A 21,454-nucleotide genomic window follows, 5' to 3' on the forward strand; every position below is an offset into this window, starting at 1 on the left:
AATAATAATAACAATTCATAGGTCTAGGTCGTGCTTCTCACTTTTGATCTTTTTTTCATTCTTGTAATTCTTTATTATTATTATTAGTATTAGTATTATTATTTTATTAGACTTTTATTATTATTATTATTAATTTTATTATTATATTTTTTTATTATTATTATTATTATTGTTATCATTATTATTTTATTTTGGTGTATTTTTTATTACAATTTTTATTTACTATGAATTATTATTATAATTATTATTACTATTACATTTTCGCCCCCCAGGCCCCGATGTGGGTCAGTGATCTATGCCCGGGAGGGCTAATCTCTGTTAAAAAAAAAAAAAAAAAAAAAAGGTTTTGCCCACAAAAAAAAAATTGAGGTTTTTAGAGCTTTTCGGCTTTTGGAATTTCGTATAAAGTGTTGTCAACCTGTAATTAAATTTAGATTACCAAATAAAATTTCATTGCCTGCTATCTGTTGGATGGTTGTGTGACATCAGGGGTCTCTGCCCTGGAGGTAAAATTGTGAAAACTTCCCCACAATCATACTACAGTTTCATGTTAAATAAACAATCCTCCTCAACCTATGAATGCTGATATTTCCTATTTAATTTCATTTAACATACACTGCAACAAATACGATGTTATTGCCTCTTATGTGCTGTTTTATGTTAAAAATACATTCTTTCATGGGGAGAAATGTTGTCTATCTTGGGGTGTCTGGACTCCCCCCTTTTCATCAGAAAATTCCATTACTTTTCCTTGAAATGCAATATTGTACCCGGGCATTTTTATATATAGTAAAAAGTAATTACTATTATACACGCCTCCTGAGCATTTAAAGGTTAATCAGACTCTTCACGTTAAGCTTGAACGTCATAATTCAGTCAAACCTGTTGAATACAATTCATTTTAGTATTTAAAATAAAAATGTTTAATCCAATACTATATATATTCGCATAACAATCATAGCTATGTAATTAGTCTAATCTTAACACTTATAATGAGTACTTAATTTGCCATATTTCTATGTTGTCACAATGATAACCGATGCAATGGACACAGTCTACCTGTGTAAACTTAAGTACAAGTTAAACTTACGTGTTGAAAGTCTCAAGAGAAACAGGTTAGGTGTTGACTCTTAAGATGGGGATAGCTACAGTGGCAGTGCCCTGCCCGGCGTCACATGCCCAGCCCTGGCTGGCCGACTTTGCTGCGTCAGGCGTTTATAAGCAAACCAAGCTCCCCTTACTACCACCCAACACCCCAACCCCCTCTGGGTCTCTCCATCTCAATACTCTATATACTGTATACGGGCAGGCACACCCAATAAACATGACAAGACTAACATAATGTTTGTTTGTGTCATCTTACTCATTACCGCTTGCGATAACAACTATTGGCCTTAGAATAACCTACTATCAAGTGCACAAGACTTCAAAATGGCCTCAAAATACCCATGATATTGGTCAGATTTCAAAAAAATTCTGGGGGTAGGGGGGGTTACTGAACCCCACCCCAAAAAACCCCAACTGAGTGGACTTGCTATGCTTGCCATGTTCCCCCACCAACAACTTCATGGACCCCCCCTCTCTCTCTTTGTGGATCTAACACAATATATGGTATTACACACAATATTGTATAAATAATAGTGTACTCATAAGATAATGCAATTTGCCGGTTGCAAAAGTTACGCAGGTATTTATAGAGAGGTAACGGAGTGCTGGGTAAGTAGGTGGGGGCTGGGTTGAGGCTATCTAGTATTTCCATGCTAACCTGGCCCGTAAGCCATGCCCCTTGTCTATAGCTACAAATAGCTGATTGGTTCATAGAAAATGTTTGTGTAGCTGTCCATTTATTCAAACTAAATATGTTCACAATTGGTTTAAGCAGACCTGTTATTCTCTAAAATAATGTTAAATATCTGGAATATAAAAATGAAAATGTTTCAAGGCATTAGCAAATCAGAGAGGATGTTAGAAAAAGTTAAAATATTTTTTCATAAAAGGTCGAAGACAAAGATGAAATATGCTTTTGAATAAAGTCTTTCCATTATTGCTTTGTGTTGTACCAAACCTAGTACAATAGGAAATGAACTACAGTTTGTATGGCTGGATATATCCCAAATCATTTATATTGTGGGGTTTCGAGATGTTGTCTCACACTCAGGATGGGTTGGAGAAAGGAAACGCACAATGCGCTCTCTCTACAGTATACTGTATATATTGTATTGGATGTACAGTGCAGCTTGGTTACAAGTGTGGAGTAGAGAGCTGGTTGGTGAGGGGCTGGCACAGAGGTGGTGCTGCGTGGCTGTAGGTAGAAGAAGGGGGTAAGTCACGGCGAGGTGAGGTCTTATATAGCTGAGGTAGGCGTGGCTTGATAGTTGACCTCCGCTTTGTTAGTCGGCGCTAGTAGCCGACCTTAGACCACGAGGCGTTGGCTGAGGAATGCGAAAAGGGGTCGGCTAGTCAGCGACAAACAGCAGTTGTAGTTGTAGGGGAAATATCCACTACAAATACAGCTACTCCTCGACTTACGACCTACTTGACTCACGACCACCCGGACAAACGACCGCCCCAGTCGTACCCAAAATTTTTCAAATTACGTGTTTTCGAGTCCCGATGTCAGTGATTGTGCTGTGTACTGACAAAATTTTCGTTTGTAAGGCCACTAGCGTAGCTAGGGGGGGCGGTCCCCCGGGCGGCACTTTTGGGTCTGCTCATCACCCATATCTGCAGCTACTGGAGACGTTAATCCATCCCTTTGTATCGGCGGCAAGTTAATCCTTGTCGTGTCTGACCTAACACCTGACCCACATCATCACGGCCACGTCATGAGCTACGTACACCCTTGCTATGCGCCCCCCCCAGCCACACACACAACCTGTAACCTGTTGAGGATTAAGGAAACAACTTCAAACAAGTACGCCAGTGAGCTCATGTGGTGTGGGTCAGGTGTTAGGTCAGACACGACGAGGATTAACTTGCCGCCCATACAAAGGGAAGGATTAACGTCTCCAGTAGCTGCAAAACCATGCAGTCTCGGGTCATATCAGTTCATGTACAGCCAGTGGCGTAGCTTAAAGTTATTAATACTTATTTGCCCATTCTAAAAAATACATATTGCACAGTGACTCACTCTTTTATATATATATATATATATATATATATATATATATATATATATATATATATATATATATATTTTTTTTTAAATAGTTTGCCTTATTTGTCAGACAAAAGCCACCCGATCAAGTAGGGGCTTTTGTCTGGGTGGCTACTCAGGGGCTTTTGTCTGGGTGGCTTTTTGTGGGCGTGCTGTACCAGTGAGGATAGTGTCTTAGTATAAAATGCAATGCTGTGAAACAAAATCTTATATTAATCTCAGTACCCAAAAAGTCACATCAATATTTTTAACCAATACTTAATATTTCTTACCTTATAGTATTATGTCTTCCAATGAGTAAATAACTGGATGAAAAACACAAGAGAACTTAAAATTCGTCTAGCCTCCCTCGTCTTGGTCACGATGGAGACTTGTGCAGAACTAGTAGTGCTTGTAACTGGTGGATTGATGGGCTGTACATGAACTGATATGACCGAGACTGCGTTTTGCAGCTACTGGGCGTTAATTCTTCCTTTGTATCGGCAAGTTAATCTCGTCGTGTCTGACCTAACACCTGACCCACCACATGAGCTCACTGGGCGTTCTTGTTTGAAGTTGTTTCCTTAATCCTCAACAGGTTACAGGTTGTGTGTTGGCGGGGGCATAACAGGGTATGCGTAGCTCGTCAGCGTCGGCGATGATGTGGGTCAGGTGTTAGGTCAGACACGACAAGGATTAACTTGCCCGATACAAAGGAATGGATTGCGTCTCCAGTAGCTGCAGATATGGGTGATGAGGCAGGCAAAAGTGCGCCAGGCGGACGCCTTCTAGCCTGAGTGTGTACAGCAACCAATCCACCAGTTACAAGCAATTCACTTCAGTTCTGCACAAGTCTCCCATCGTGACAAGACGAGGAAGCTAGACGACAAGTTCTCTTGTTTTCGATCCAGTTATTTACCGTTGAAGACATAATACTATAAGGTAAGAAATATTAAAGTATTGGTTAAAAATATTGATGTTACTTTTGCTCGCGGTACTGAGATTAAATATTAAGATTTTGTTTCACAGCATTAACGTTGCTCTAAGACACTATCTCACTGGGTTCAGACAAAAGCCCCGACAAAACCACAGACAAAAAGCCCCCAAGCAACACCCGAAAAAGCCTACGATGGGTTTTTTATTTGACAGAGTAGAACATTTGATAATAATAATATATATATAATAATATATATATATATATATATATATATATATGTATATATATTTTTTGTAGGTATCTGCAGGGGGGCAAACTCAAGAACGCCCAGGCGTGCCTCTAAATGCGCCTGTAGACACCCATTTTTGACTATGTACGTCCTTAACATACGCGGGGTTATGTAGGGAATACCGTGGATGTTAAAATCTGCGTATTTTGCTGCGACCCCCCCACATATATATATATATATGTATATGTATATATATATATATATATATATATATATATATATATATATATATATATATATATATATATATATATAAGAAGAGTGAGTCACTGTGCAATATGTATTTTTTGTAGGGTCACGGGGTAACTCATATACTGGCGTAATACACACTCTAGGTACGCCTACTGTGTAAGACACCTATTTTAGATTTTCTATGTACAGTCCGCCTTAATATACGCTGGGTTACGTAGAGATACCCGTGGATGTTGCTAAAAATTCATGATTTTTGCTGCCCCCACGCCCCCCCACAAAAAAAAAACCTGGCCCCCCATGTCCTTATTTACCGTATATACCTGTGTGTAGTTCGAGTTTTTAAGGCCAAATTATTTGGCAAAAAATTGGGGGTCGACTTCTAAACGGGTAATAGTTTCGTTAGGTTGAAAAATATTTACCAGTGACTACCACTAAAACAATGGAAACGATGCACCAACGCACCACCAGCTGTGAGTGTCGGTACAGTTGCCAGGGCAGATCTCTTGCGTCATCATAGCAAGCCTAAAGTAGCCAAATCCATGGTATGGTAGCACAGGACGATGTAAAACATAAAGTATTCATTTATTAAAGTGTATTTATAGATACTGTACATAAATTTTTGTTCATTACATTTGAAACATCAATCTTTGTTAATTAAATTTGAAACAAAAGAAAACTACGATACCGTATTTTCATTAAAATATTACATCACAAGTATATTTTACCTTAACTGTGACTGAATGAATATATTCTCGGAAATAAATATGGAAATGTAATATTTTTGCTGGAATGACGTACATATTACAGTGGAAAGTGGGATAAAATCATGACGAAATCAATGACTTTTGCTTTCTTTCGTTGTTCAAAAGATTTTACCGTAATCGCTTTTCGAATGGTTTTCAGTTAAAAAACTGTTGTACTGTACTCGTACTGTATTACAATAATATTCTATCCTATCATTAGCCTTATAATCCCACAACTGAAAACCATTCGAAAAGCTATTACGGCAACATCTTTTAAACGAAAGAAAGAGAGTCATTGCTTTCGTCACAATTTTATCCCACTTTCCACTGTAATACGTACATCATTTCAGCAAAAATATTACATTTCCATGTTCTCAGAAATAAATGTTAGTTTTGTTGAAACGTAATGTACAGTATTTAATATTAAAATGCAAAAATAGCTATAAAATCAATTAATACACCCGTAATGTACTGGCTGGCATCTCCACTCGTCCCTGCTCCCGCCAGTCACCTCCTCCCCGCTCTATCCCTCCGCCTCCTCCACATCGTCACTACTGTTGTATTAAAATAATATTCTATCCTAATTCACTTGAATAAATACTACAATACCATATTTCTGAATATTTTCATTAAAATCCATCAAAATCATTTTCCTTGTCATCGTCTTCAACACCAAACAGCTCCTCCCAGTCTTCTCCTTGAACAGGGCTAGAGGGTACGTGTTTTTCGAATCATTTTCAGTTAAAAAAATTGTTACATCACATGTATATTTTACCTGAACTGCGCCCGAATGAATATATTCTCAGAAATAAATAGTAGTTTTGCTGAAACGTGATGTATTTCAATGTAAAATAGGATAAAATACATGACGAAAACAAAAGACTTTACCTAACCTTCCGATGTTCAAGAGATGTTACTCTTTTTTATAATAGTTTTCGGTTAAAATACTGTTATATTACAATGATATTCTATTCATACTGTGCTTGATATAATGCATTCACGGAAATGTAATATTTTTGCTGAAATGACATATGTATTCCATTGGAAAGTGGGATAAAATCGTGACGAAAACAATGACTTACTTTTTTTTCGTTCAAAAGATGTTACCGTAATCGCTTTTCGAATGATTTTCAGTTAAAAAAACTGTTGCATCACAAGTGAATTAGGATAGAATATTATTGTAATACAACAGTTTTTTAACTGAAAACCATTTGAAAAGCGATTACGGTAACATCTTTTGAACGAAAGAAAGCGAAAGTCATTGCTTTCTTCACTTTCCACTGTAATACTTACGTCATTTCAGCAAAAATATTACATTTCCATATTCTCAGAAATAAATAGTAGTTTTGCTGAAACGTAATGTATTTCAATGTAAATTAGGATAAACTACATGAAAACAAAAGACTTTACCTAACCTTCCGATGTTCAAGATATGTTACTCGTTTTTTTAATAGTTTTCAGTTAAAATACTCTTATATTAGTGATATTCTATTCATACTGTGCTTGATATAATACATTCATGAAAATGTAATATTTTTGCAACTACAATGCTGATGTCAACACAAGCGTGGTTACAGCGAGACTGACTGAGTGAGGGAGAGCTATGCGTGTGTGTGTGTGTGATGTTGCGGGAGCGGGTGGTGTCCTGTGTTCGGTGCCGCGCGTGGGTTGAATGGCGCGCGATTTGAATGTACTTCAATGTACAGAATATTCCTCCGGCGGGGCAATCCGCGTATTTGCAAATCCGTGTATGCTAAACCCGCGTATGTTAAGGGCCGACTGTACTGTACTGTATTATCTTTGCATTTTCGACTTACGACCAATTCGACTTACTACCTGGATTTGGGTCCTTAACCCCGTCATAAGTCGGGGAGTGGCTGTATAGAGTTAGGATATTATACAATATAAATTGATACTCAAGGTTTGCAGATGTGGATGGAGGTTAGGAATTAATGGTTGAGCTTAGTTGGTGAGCCCCTCCATGATCTCTGGTTTTTACTGAAGGTGGTGAGTGTTGTGTTTCTCTGATCAGGATTGTTAAGGAACTGATGATGGCAGGTAATTTTACATTCAAGGGTAGCTGGTAGGATGCGTGTGCTGACAAAGGAATGTAGACTCACGCAAGACATTATTCAAATCAGGAGTAATTATTTACAATTACTTTAACTAAATATAACTTAAATTAAATGCAACTTAATATATATAACTCCCTAACTAAATTTATTACATTATTTCTATCATTTCGCTATTCAACATACAGGTATTACATTAGCAGTTACGATAGACGCCTTCGCCTTTCATCTTGCCTAATATCTCACTGCTAGGCAATCCCACTCCTGAGACCCGTATTTTGACCCTCCTTTTGCCACTTACCCAGCTTCCACTGCTGGTTGCCAGCGGCCAGGTTGTATATACAGAAGCAGTAGATAGGTATATCACAAGTGTCATCAAATTACCACTCGCTGTCCCGTCAGTCTCCGATAATTTCCCGATGATCGGTATCAGTGTACAGGCAACCAACAGGCAGGTAGATTTCCACAAGGTCACAGAAACATATTTGTGCACTGTAGTCTTTAATACAGGGGGTCCCTGACTTACGAATGCCTGCTGATACAAATGGGGTTAAACTTGAAATTTACCATATTTTATTTACGTGATGACTTATTTTTTACTTTCATTTACTGTATTTTGTCATTCTATTAATCCTTCTTTTGTCTTAACCCCTACGTGGTTTGGAGCGTAGATTAACATCTGCTAAGGCAAGAGACGGGGTTAGGGACCGACGACTAGGTCGTAAGTTGAAAATGCGAAAATAATACATAGAAAATCTAAAATGGGTGTCTCTTTTTCTTCTCAGCACCACGAGAACTCTCACTTATACGCTTGCCAGCCATTTTAAAGGGAATAAGAAACGAAAATTTTGTCAGTACACAACTTGATCACTACTACGGGAAAATATGTATTTTGAAAAATATTTTATATGACTGCGGCGGTCGTAAGTCAAGGAGTACCTGTACATTATCTTCATTGTTACCAATACTGACGTAAAAATGAGCACATAAGTTGACTGGCCAGAAGTACCATTGTTTACAAATTGCAGATTGGCATTCTTCCCCTTCATAACCAGCAACTAAGTAGATGAGATGTTGGCTGGAATTTTTTTGTAAGATGGCAGGTCAATGGGTAAAGAAAATGCTTAAATTCACAATGGTAATGGTATTTTTAAATAAATTGGGCCAAAAGGTGTAAAAAATAAGGGTTAAAGTAGCTCAAAAGTCGCGTGACTGCAAAAAGCCCTGTGATTGGTTGTGACATTACAGGTTGGCTTGAGCCACCGAGCAGGAACCTGGAGGCAGCCAGCTGTGGTGTATGTGTTGTTACCAGCAGAAATACAGGACTTGTGGCCATATACAATGTTGATATCAGGCATACCTTATTTTTAGGTTAAATTAAATTACTGCTCAAGTATTATCATGTGTATTTACTTGCTGGGTGCCAAAATGATGCAAAAGACCGATCACTCCAACATGGAAGTTTTCATCACTGTTCTCTATTTCATGTCTGAAAAATGGAAGTTTTCGTCACTGATGTCTGTATTTAATTTTGTGAAAGAACTAGGTACGACCATGGCCAGGGGATGGGCTTGAGATGATCAGATGACATATGTAATTTAACGTGCTTCATAGCTGGATGGCTGAGTTCTTGATAACACTCTACAATCATAAAGATATCTACTTTTGGTAAATTTCTTTCATCTGCCTTGATGAACCTTGGAAGTAGTTGTCCAACCTTCTCGGCTAATCGGCTCTGTAAATAAATATTATTAGATAATTAATATTGAATATACTGTATAAACATTACTGAGCACTTTAACTAATTCAATGGATATTAGCTGCCCCTACTACAAATTCCATAGTACAGTATAATCATTCCAAACAATATTGGTATTGTTTTGGTCATCTGGGGAACTTTAAGATTCTAACTATGGGATTAAGTACTTTAAACAATAAGACACATTATCTCTAAGGGATTTGTTGCAAATTTTTTTTCGTTAGAACAAGAAAATACTGGTGTTAGGTTAGGTTAGGGTATGATGAGTTATATTATAAGGTTAGCCTAACCAGTAAGGGGGGGGCTATTAACTCAAAACTAGTGATTTGCGATAGAAATAAAGGTCAAAATCGTTCATAACACATCACACACCATCAGAAAAAAAAACATAGTCTGCATGTCTAAGTACAGGGACGACCAAAACTTAAAATTTACCCAATATAGCCTATCTCGAATCTAAACATTCAAATACTTCTGGCAGTTAAAGTAAAATTTTACCCATTAATTAATATAAATGATAATACATATCCCAATGCATTTGCAAAATAAAGTCCAGAATGTCATTACAGTGCAGGTGTTCCTCTATTTAAGAATGTTCAACTTACAAACTTTCAGAGATACAAACATCACCACTGAGGGGGGTTACCTGCCAGAACAGGTGTTTCATGTGGATGAGACTGGATTATTTTGAAGAAAATTCCAGATAGATCAAACATTACCTAAGAGGAGAAGAGTGAGCCATGTTTTAAGGCCTTATTAAAGGGTATAGCTGTACTAAATATCCATAATCTTTTAATTTTTTACAATATGTTTGGTATCTACAAAAGTAAAGTTGGACTTACAAACAATTGGACGTACAAACAAGCCTCAGGAACGTAACTCGTTCGTAAGTAGAGGAGCACCTGTACTTCTAAATCGACTCGTATCTCCATCTAGCACTGATATACTCTGTAAATGCACTGGAAAAAAAAGAGAAAGTCTACCAGGTAAGAATACATAACAGATGAGCTGGTGTGAACATGGGAGTTTTTTATGTCCATAAGCTGCTTTTCACAGCACATTTCTTCACTTACGAAATGTTCATGACTTACAGACTTAGACCATATAAATCACCCTTAAAACTTACCTGAACATGGCATTTGGGATCTGAAGAGGCCATCCTTTGTACTACAGTACCTCCGACTGCAGCAGTAAGTTTGTTGGAGAACTCCGTCTGCGCTCCTGTTTCTAGAGAAATAAACTTATCTCGACTATTATAGCAGGACTTTAAACTTTTATTACAAATTATATATACCGTATCACTCTACGAATGTGGCAGTGTATTTCTTGTGTTTACTCAGAACCAACAACTCATCCATTCCGCACTACAAAATTGATCTAATGGAGACACTGTATATACAGCGTGAGACACTTATCCATTTTAACAGGCTATCACAGAGTGAATTGTTTTCCATAACTATATTTTTCACTTGGAGCTCACATATCAATACGTCCTACATAACACACACCCTCACTCGCACTAGCTACTATCTGGATACTTGGAAATGAAAAATATACATATGCTTCCAAGCACCAGTTTTCTTTTATAGTTACTTATACTGTACGTACTTTTTTCTTGACATTTAATCCTTACCAGATATCCCTTAAGTATTTCAATTAATTCTTAAAGTGCTACTTTTTTTTTCTGGGAATCCCTGTACAGTATAAGTAATTTAGGCTTTAGGAAAATTTGTGAAAAAAAAAGAAAAGAAAAAAGACTAGCCTGGTCAAAAAGGAATCTTTTGGTGCAATGTCAATTAAACCGATGTCCTGTGATTAGGAACGCCATAGAAGCGATTTCAGTGTTGATCGACAAAATACAAATCCCCCCAAATATCTAAAAATTACTTTACACACCACAATCATGCCCAATATTCATGGAGAAGCACTTATAAACACACAGAAATACTACACTGAGGAGCACTGGCAAACATTGTTTCACTTTATTGCACTTTTTTCCAAGTTTTCACTCTTTATTTTGCCATTTTATTCACTCGTATATATTGTTCAGACTCCTACTCACAATAACAACTACAGGGTATGATTTCCAAAATAAAAAATAAACACGTTTACCACTTTTTATGATTTAAATAGGCTGCCAAAATGGGAGGGAAGACAAAATATGCGAAAAGATGGGTGGGGAAGACGCAGCACTCATTGCCATACTCCAGTAAGTAACTGAGAATTCCTACAGCATGACAACCACTCCAGTGATGTGTCTAAGGACTGGCCTGCCACTCAAACATGGTGATTCCATTCAAACAATACTGCAAAACTTAGTCACCCAGGAGGCATGGAGCAGTCTAAGGATTAAGTTTTATTTATTTGCACTCGTTCTTCTAGTATATTCTTATTTCCTGTGCAAGAAGTTGTTGAAGCTGCACAGTGAAACAACCACATCAACAGGCAGAATCCTTGGGCAATTGTTGAGTTGGTGATGAGGGTTAAACACACATACTGTACAGTATATGAAAAAGTCTGAAATTATAATGGTCAGGACATATCTTTATTATCAAACCCTGCACTGAATGAGGTAAGAGACAATATGTAATACAAAAAAAATGCAACATAAACCACTTCAGTGATTAATTACAGAGAATGGTATACTGAACTTACCCGAATGCACATATAATAGTGTTTTATATCCTGTAATCCATTATGTCTTTTAATGAATGAATACTGACAAGTACTAAAATGTTGAAAATCAATGACAATACATTATTCTTAACCAAGGGGACATTTAAAAGTGATTTTATTGACATTTATGATCTGTTTATTTCATGGTTACATAATGTTCTATAAACATCCTAAGACACACCACATTGTAAGGAAGTACACCTTGTCAGGAAAGTAATATTCTATCCTGTTATAATTCATATTATAGTTGATTTAACTACAAATAATGCAGGTTTGGGCTATTTGTGTAAAACAAGTCCTTCATACTCTAAACACTAACTTGTGGTAAGCAAAAATATAAATATAAAAGACATGTGAAAACAAATTATGGTTACAAGAAGACACATCAAAATGAGATATATAAATATGCACACAAATTTTGGTGACTAGACAGAGATGCACATGGGCCTCAATATAACATCCCCAAGAGATTGGTACTAAACCCAGTTATGACTTTTTGCCTATAAATACGGTGATCTATATAATTCAGAGTTCTTCACTGTTCACATCTCACTGAAGTTCATTTAATTAATCTCATTTTCAGATTGGAAACTGTAATCTAATTACAAAAATATTTAACTAAGCTTTTATGACATATATACAATGTGACCATGGCCAAGTAAACAATGGAAGAACTTGAACTACCTAAATCTCTGACTGAATTTTGCATTTACATTACATCATAGATGGGTCTCTAGGGGATATATGTACTTTAAAAAATTAGGGTATGAAATGTGTATATCATAATTCTCTCATTATTTAAAAAATGCCTTGTTTAATTATTATTATTATTCCTACTGTATTTTCCATCTGCAGATGTATTCATTTAGGAATGAATGACAAATGAAGAGAAAATGTGTAGTCTGTTAAACTTGGGTGTAAGATATTATAACAAAGTGCCCATAATAAAGAATTCACAGTCAACAACATCTGGTAATGGATTCTGTTCAACACGAGAAAATGAAAAATGCCAAATAAATATCTATAAAAACAAAACTTGTAAACAATCAAATGAGATATTGTACACACAAACTGCATAAGCTTACATCACTGCTTAAAATTGCCTCAGCATAATGAGAAAAACTTGATCAACACAAAACAGTATACTGTTAAAAAGGTACAAAGTTAACTGTACAAGGACAGTGGTGTCGTCTAAAGGTAAAAATACCAGTTAATGAAATGCTGAAATCAAGAGTGATGGAATCTAATATCTGCATGAAATCCAATGCTTGTTTAGAAGAAAAATTATCTTAAAAGTTAAATCAAAGAGTAAAAAGCACAAAAACTCAGGTGTTCTGGAAGCAAATACTTTCTGTGACACTGTAGTTGGTTATTGAATACATTATACACTGTATAAGAAATAATACAGGTGTTAGCAAGGCAAAATTGAACCAACTTTTACTAACTGCAACACATTCTAAACTGTCTTGGCAAAATTAATATGATTAACTGCACATTGTAGCAAAATACTGCACAGTATGCTGAAATCTAAGAAGACTGCAAGCCTGACACATAACATACTATCCAAAGTCAGGCTACAGACTGATGTAACACAGCTAACAAGGGATGCAAAATGAGAAAGTAATCCCCGTTTTCCCTAAATAGCAAAGAAACAAACTATTTGCTCTGTAATTGAATGCAAAAGTGTTTTATATTCCATACAGCCTGATGTAAACATTTCATTAACTAACTCTCACCTCTGGATGGCACAGTGGGCAGTATGACCAGGTCTAGCCGAAACTCCATATATACGTGCATGTTCCAGCTAAGACTCACAACTTAATGCATATCTTGTTTCAGTATCCTCATTTTCAGCTGCATAACTTGGGAAGCCTATAATGTACTGTAGTGTATGTCACTCCACTCCAACTTCTATGGTATTGAAAGTCAGTCCATTTTGTCACAAAAATTGCATAAAAAACAAATTTACAGACCTTAAAATAACTTCAGAATCTATCATGCATAGGAACTTTGACGTCTTGCCCCAAAAGAGCCAATGCCTTGTGAAAGCACTGAATGGCACATTATATGAACAACTTCAGTTCATTAACATACACTTTAGGCAGGTGAGAAGACTTATGATTAAAAATACCAATTGACACATCACATCACCTGCCTTAATCTGACTAATTTCAGGAACTTCATTTATCTAACCATCACAATTTGTCACAGCTTCATATGAATTGGCTACAAACTTACAATCATCACTTCTGAACCTCACTGGTACTTCAAAGGGATTCTCACTTCCTCAAATACTGAGGTATTAGTTTTGAAGTTCCATTTCTGAGAATCATCAATAATGATCACCCTTCACATTTATAATGATATAATTAGGGCCTGTATTCATTGGACAGAAATTTCAAAATTTTTGCATTTATTAATATTGCACTAACCTAATATCGCACCCTCTGGAGATGTACAAACCATACCAACAGATATATATGTAAAAAAAACTTTTTCACACATCCTTCTCACCCAGACATTCAGGTTTTTACAGATACAAAATCTTTCTAAGCAGCTCTCCTCACAACACACTTAATTTCTAACACCTAAGGCCATAATCCATGGGAAGCATTTTTACCCACACATCCTACCAAAAGATACAAAAAGATACAAAAAATAAAGAGATGAACAATTACATATATACTGTATTTAAAACACGACATTCTCAAATCAACCTTTCATGTTCTATAAAAAACATTTTATTGGGATGTCAGGGTTCCCTAGTTCCATATTTAAGAAGAATAACTGGGAGACCCTATGCAAACCATCCGTTAACACCACAATTCACTTTCACATTATATTTCTACACAAAAGATCACAAATGACATATTTCACAAAGTAGCATTACATCATGTCATTCAAAACTACCACCAAGAAGGCTATCCTCCTTACATCATTTAGTTAAAATATTGCATTAAAAACTAACGACTTAAAAACAAGTTGAAAGCCAACAGTCTACGATTAATATCTAGACTCAAGAACTAGAAAAAAAAATATAAAAAATATATTAAATAAAATACTTAAGCATATGATTTCATGTAATGCCATGATTAAAGAAATAGTACATATATCACTTTACTATCCATCCCCAATTCTTCATTGTACTCTCAACATACTAATTTAATAAAAGTATAAATTTATTGATTACAAGACCTTAATAATTAGTTCACAAAAACTACAACAGCCTTTTCAAAGTCACTCACTGGGCACTAAACTGGCTCTAGACTTTATCCTTACTCTTAGTCCATCACACATCACAATGCGAACAACAAATAAAAACTCTTAAGAGCAAACAGGGGAAATATGCCACAGAGATTCAAGTTCGATTAGTACCTTTCCCAAAAGGGAAATGATAAATCTTAAACTACATAATTATGATATAGAGGAAATTCAAATATTTATATCATCTGTTGTATATAGCACAAAATATAATAAAACATTATAAAGATCTAAAATTATTTTGTAAGACATCACCACTAAAGAAAGGTACAACTTTCCTGATCTGGGTTAAGTACAATGAGAGTTGTTGAGTACTTAAAAAACAACTGTGAAAAATTGTCTTCATAGTTTCATGCCAATTTAATCATAAATTAGTTACCATCAGATCAATAAGCATAATATTTAACTACTCAGTTCCCTCGTGCTTTATCACGGATCAAAAATAATAAGAATATACCAGTGTCAGTCAAACACAGGCAGTCGTGATCCAACAGCCTATTCATTTAACACAACTACATGTGTGAAGTTGTAAACTTACTATAAATGTGAGACTAAAAATAACAAATAATAATTTCTATTTAGTTATAAAAAGGATATTTATAACTCAACAAACTACAAACTTCTGCCCCATCACATGGAATATTCTGTCTCCTTATGATATATCTTTAATAAAATATATGAAAATAAAATATGTACAGTGCTTGACAAATCCCATGGCAAAGTCAGAGACAATCAATCAATCAATCCATTGTATGAAGTATTTCTCAATTCAAATATTATTATGTCCAAACAGAAGTATGCACTAAGTGCAACAATAGCTTGTGAAGAAGAAAACAACTTAAGTTACTCTGAATTAATTATTTTTAGTTCTTACTGACTTCACTTCTCGTTATTAAATACATACACTATGTGCAACATAATATCCAATGCATGATTCCCAATAACTCAAATACTGTACCTGATTCCTTTTCATAAACCACAGAGAAAATTCTCAACCAAATAAGTTTTGGACAATTCAAAGCTCTTAAAATTCCTGAATTACAGCTCATTATGATATGCTATTTGCAATATGATATACCTGTGGAAGGGGCTGAATTATATAACTAATTATGATACTCTGTTAACAATATCTTCTTACCTGTTCATATAGTAGAGTGACATCCATAAAGCAGTGTTGTCCCTACTACTCAAGAATCTCTTGGAAAGACGGTTACAAGGTGATAAGGGCTGTAATCCAAGGAAGTTTGGATAGATATTTGGTACATGCTATTTCAAAAAGCACTGCAAAAGAGCATGTGGGTAAATATACACCTTAGCAGCCCTACTAGTAAGCTATTACTAGTTACTAGTTCACCTGGCAAGAATGGTACATGTCTCCTCACTATACATTTCAAGGACTTCTAACAGTTCAGGACTAATCTCACTGTCACTCAAAAGCTTACTTTTCATTTCAAAAGAAAGACTCAAGATACAATATTCCATAATTCTCAGCTTCCACCTACAAGTGTGTTTCTTTGCACCATCACTGGCAGCCTTATTCACAATGCTCATCACACTAAGAACAGTTTCTCAATGGTAGCATTCAAATACATTTACATATACAGTATTAATTTCCATATTACATGGTAAATTTTAAGTGCTCAGGAAGTATGAAAAAAAAAGAAGAAAAAGTCCTGAAACATGGCAATGGCATTTAAAGATGCATCACATATTAAGCCATATAAAAGATCTAACACTTGATCCCAGATGCTGTCTTGTGAATTATTGAGTATACATATACAGTATATTTACAGTATATCCCATAACCTACACAAAAATTATCATGTGGGTATTTGTTGGCCAAGTTAATGGTTACAGACAACCTTGCAACCCTTAAGAGCAAATGCCCCAAATTATTGTTATTTTCAGATTTTTTTTTACCCTGTATAGATTGGACCACTGCGAGACCTTAATGTGCCCTGTACAGGTATCAACAATAAAAATAATAATAATAATAAAACTTTTGGCTATAATAAAACCAATCTAATGAATTAAAAAACAAATTCCAAATTGAAAATATATGTGGTAAGTACATTTTTTGACAATGCCCTGTACTCAATAATTAAAAAGAACCCACATCTGGTTTCTTTTGCATCTATTCATAATTAAGAAACTAGAGAGCACAATATCTTTTTATCACAAAGAAAGATAGCTGTCAATTTCTATAAATATTTGCATACCATCTGAAATGAAAAATGACGGTTCTTCATAAAACCTGAAAAAAGGCATATCTAAAGATTGGAAGCTAGACTTGACAGCATACATTAAGCACTACACATGGCCAGTATACGCATTGTATGGTAATCTAAAATAAGTTTACTACAACTTTTAATCCTCCATATGGATACACTACCAAGCAATTAATGTTCAGAAATCTGGACAGCTACTATAAACTACAGCTACCACAGAAAATTCATAATTGTACTACACAAATTTTAATGTCTAGCATCGTAGGAACCTTCAATCATAACATCACATCTTCTACATGAAGATTAAAATAAGCCAACAGACTTGACTAATTAAAAAAATAAGAAAAATAGCTTCTCCTAACTTTTAGAAGTGTGATGGAACTTCTTGATCATGCCTTAGATATGATGAATACATCTGGACCTTGTATGTCAGAATGTTTGCTAAGTGTGTGTATAACCTTCAGGTGCTCAGTGATGATACTGTCGCAGAGAAGGGTCATAGGGCCAGAATGGCAGTGGATAAAGTGTATGCTGGCTAGCTTGGGGAGACTGATTCATGCTATCTAATGCTGCATGATTTTGCATATGTGGTGGCCACTGGGGTGTGCTGGAGGGGGTTTGTGTTGGTCGAATAACACCCATATGACTAAGATTGTCTGTCATACGGCCTAAGTTGTCTCCTAAGCGACCCATGGGATCTGCAGCACTTCCTCGACTCATACTTCGCAAATTGTCACCAAGACGACTATAATTATCACGTTCATCATAATGAGACATAGAATCTGACATGCGACTCTGGTTTTCTGCCATACGACGCAAGTGTTCTGCTAAATAACCCCCTGGTGTGCTGGTCATTCGTCCAAAATTTTCAGCTGCCATACGACCCAAGTTGTCTGTCATATGAGGGGTATCAGTGATACGTCCTGGACTGTCAGTAGCCGAGTTTCTCATATCACTCATATGAGACTGTGGAGCAGCAATAAGAGGAGATTGTGGGGCAGTAGACATGCGTCCTGAATCATCACTCATGTGTGCTTGGCTAGCTGTCATTCGGGTAAGATCTTGAGGCATATGTAAGGGGTCTTCATTTACAGCCATGGAGTGGTGTTGGGTCATTCTCATGTGTTCATCAGCTTCAAGGGTGTCTTTCATGAGGCCACCAGGAGTGTCTCGTCTATCAGTCATATGCCTCATGTCATTCAAATGACTTGAATTATCTCTCATGTGTAATTGACTTTCATCGAGAGATTCTGTACTACCCTCTTGTTTCATAGACAGGCCTAAACTAACTGATGACCCCAAAGACACTCCTAACATGTTCTTCACAGTGGAATTTGCAGCACCATAGGCTTTCTCACGAAGATCCTCTGGTGTCAAGTGTGATGTTATAGGTGAAGAAAGATACTCTGTATGGTCGGAAATATCATCTGGCACTCCTTCTACATGCATGTTATGAATCTTCTTCTTGTGCACTTTAAGATTATAATCATTAGAGAAATATTGACCACATACTTCACATTCATCGTTGAATTCAGTTGGGCCAAAATGCTTCTTTAAGTGTTGGCATAGACCAGCACGTTGATTAAATGTTTGTCCACAGTGCTCACAAGAATATTCTTTATCTAATGTATGTGTCTTAAGATGTTGCTGCATATTACTCTTTTGACTGAATGTTTTACCACATTCTGGACATGGGAAGTTGCCTCCCTGGTGAACTAACTCATGCTTTTCTAAATACTTCCTACTTGTAAAAAGTTTGCCACAATAGCAACATGGAAGGCTGTCATTACTATGGACTTCCATCAAATGATGTCTTAGATCAGTCTGTTTGAACATGGTTCCACAGATGACACAGGGGATGTCCTCGCGATCCTCATGCCACTTTATATGCTGCAGGTATGTTGTGCGTTTATTAAATGTCTTGCCACACATATTGCACTGGAAGTCCCCAAACATAAGCAACTCCTTCTGATTGTGCGTTCCATGTTGTTCAGCTAAACGTAAGTGCTTCTCTAGTTTCTCCCGCCATGAGAACCCCTCCCCACAGGACTCACAAAGGTACAGGTTATTTACCTTTTCATAGATTCTACATTTTCCAGTACTTTCTAACTTTGAAATGTGGAAATCAAAGTTGGGTTTGTGGTAGAAATGAACTTGGCAATAGTGACAAACATATTTTATCTTGTTCTTATGATTATTGTAATACTCCCTCCTTTTTTCAAGTTCTTCCTTTGAAAGAACTGGGCGTGGAAGAATCTGGATTCCAGAATTTCCATTAGAGGTGTTTGCTAAATTGTTTGCACCATTTTCTCCAGCATGAAGTCCTTTACGTTCATCCCCAGGTTCGTTCTTGACAACCATCCCGTCTTTTAGAATTATCTGTGGCTCAAAGATATTACCATCTTCATCAATTGTGTCTGGACGCTGCATGCCAGGACCATCTGAAAATAATAGCTGCATTTTACATGTGCCTTAAAATTAAATTCTATAGAATACACAAAACTATGCTTCTGAAGTGTAAGAAGAAAATGTAGAATATAAAATCAACTAATAAACTGAACAATATACCTAACTGGAACACAGTCACATGTACACCAAATTAATTATAAGTGATGCTGATGAAAAACATAAGCACCAAACACATTAAACATAACCATGTGTTACAAAACCCATACAAACATCAAAAATAAGATTAATGGCTAAACGATTAATAATATCCATAAGTGCAGCACTCGTGTCAGTTTCACGTACATGCACAATCCTTACAAAATAAAACTCCAAACACTCAACTCTCTTCAGTCAACCCACCAGAATTCCGGTACTCACAGCCTACAGGGGGAGGGTACTTCCTTGGCCGACCTCTCTTCCCTGTACCTGCTGGAATATACTTCTTCTTCCTGTAAAACAAAGGAAACAAATCAGTAATCAGACTATTGTATGGGTTAAAAAAAGTGGGTAAGAACAAATAGGAAATAATTAGTATGAAAAAAGAAAGAGAATAGTCTATTAATCTACACCATGGCTTTTTTTTCTTCAGTATTGTGGTCTAGGCAGATCCTTTTCCCATTGGCTATTTTAGTAACCAGAGATAGGATTAACTACTGTGCAATTGTAACTACACTATTATGCAATTAAAATTACACTAAAATTGCAAATAAAATTAACACTAGTTAAATTTTCAAAATCCGAAATTGTAATATTATTTTGATGGCTGTGATTTTTTTTTTTACATTAGGTATTTCAATTTTATTTCAAATCCATAATGTTTATATTCATACTGTGGGTATGACATTATGTTGAGACCAAATAGGCAGCACAACCTGCCTTCACTAACAAGTGACAGAATACTGAACATACAGTACTGTATAGACACTCCTCGGGTTACAAATTCCAAACTTTACAGATACTCTTTCATTAGTCCTATTTAAAATGAGTGCCAAATAATTCCAAGGCCGAGTGGGAATGTTCTTTTGCTGCACGATTCTTTTCCTATACAGCTCCCAATTTATACTGTACAATCGGTTGCCTGCATCCATGAAGCAGCTGACTTCTGTGGAGGCCTTTAAGAAACAACTTAAGACCAATTTTTTTTTTAAGATCCTATGATACTGAAGGAGAGTTACAGGGTTTAGGAAGTGTTACAAGTTAAGGATATACGAACTACCACTTTTTGTGATTTTTATCTTTTTTATTTTTTTATTCACAGGTCCTTGAATTAGAAGTAATTCGTGCACTATTGAATTCTTTAGGGGAACTGGTGCTTTTGAGAAACAAAAGTCCACTTTATTATTATTATTATTATTATTATTATTATTATACACTTAATCTTAAATACAGAAAGTGCAAAAACTAAATAAAAGAAACACTGGTAATTATCATAGGCACACTGGACCCCCCACATTACGGAATGGATGTGTTCTTGAAAAAGTGGCCATATCGTGAATTTCCATAATGCAAACCATTTTTTCCCATAAACAGTACTGTAAAAGTGTACCTCACTAATCGCAACTCCACTTTTTTGCAACTGATATTTTAACACCCATAATTGATACAATAAGTTCTCTGTTAATGTTGTGGTTATGGTCTTGTAAACTGCAACATTATGTAAAATAACATTGTGGATCAATTTTTCCAAGAAGAAGGTAAAGAAATAAGTACTGT

General features: G+C 35.9%; 1 protein-coding gene across 3 annotated transcripts in view; it reads right to left on the reverse strand.

The window, feature by feature from the left end:
- Positions 1–11,922: 11,922 nt before the first annotated feature.
- LOC121872627 overlaps positions 11,923–21,454 on the reverse strand; it is a 47,327-nt gene continuing 37,795 nt past the window's right edge. Inside the window, exons 3-4 of one of the 3 annotated variants that reach the window (XM_042375542.1) lie at positions 20,102–20,190; positions 11,923–19,734 (exon numbers count right to left, since the gene is read on the reverse strand). In XM_042375542.1, the coding sequence (XP_042231476.1) occupies positions 17,762–19,734; positions 20,102–20,190 (2,062 nt within the window). In that variant the 3' untranslated portion in view covers positions 11,923–17,761. Of the gene's footprint in view, positions 19,735–20,083; positions 20,191–21,454 lie in introns of all 3 variants that reach the window. The other 2 variants (XM_042375541.1, XM_042375543.1) reach the window with 2 other exon arrangements.

The sequence above is a fragment of the Homarus americanus genome, unplaced genomic scaffold (genome assembly GCF_018991925.1).
Source record: "Homarus americanus isolate GMGI-L3 unplaced genomic scaffold, GMGI_Hamer_2.0 scaffold39155, whole genome shotgun sequence".
NCBI classification, from domain to species: domain Eukaryota; kingdom Metazoa; phylum Arthropoda; class Malacostraca; order Decapoda; family Nephropidae; genus Homarus; species Homarus americanus.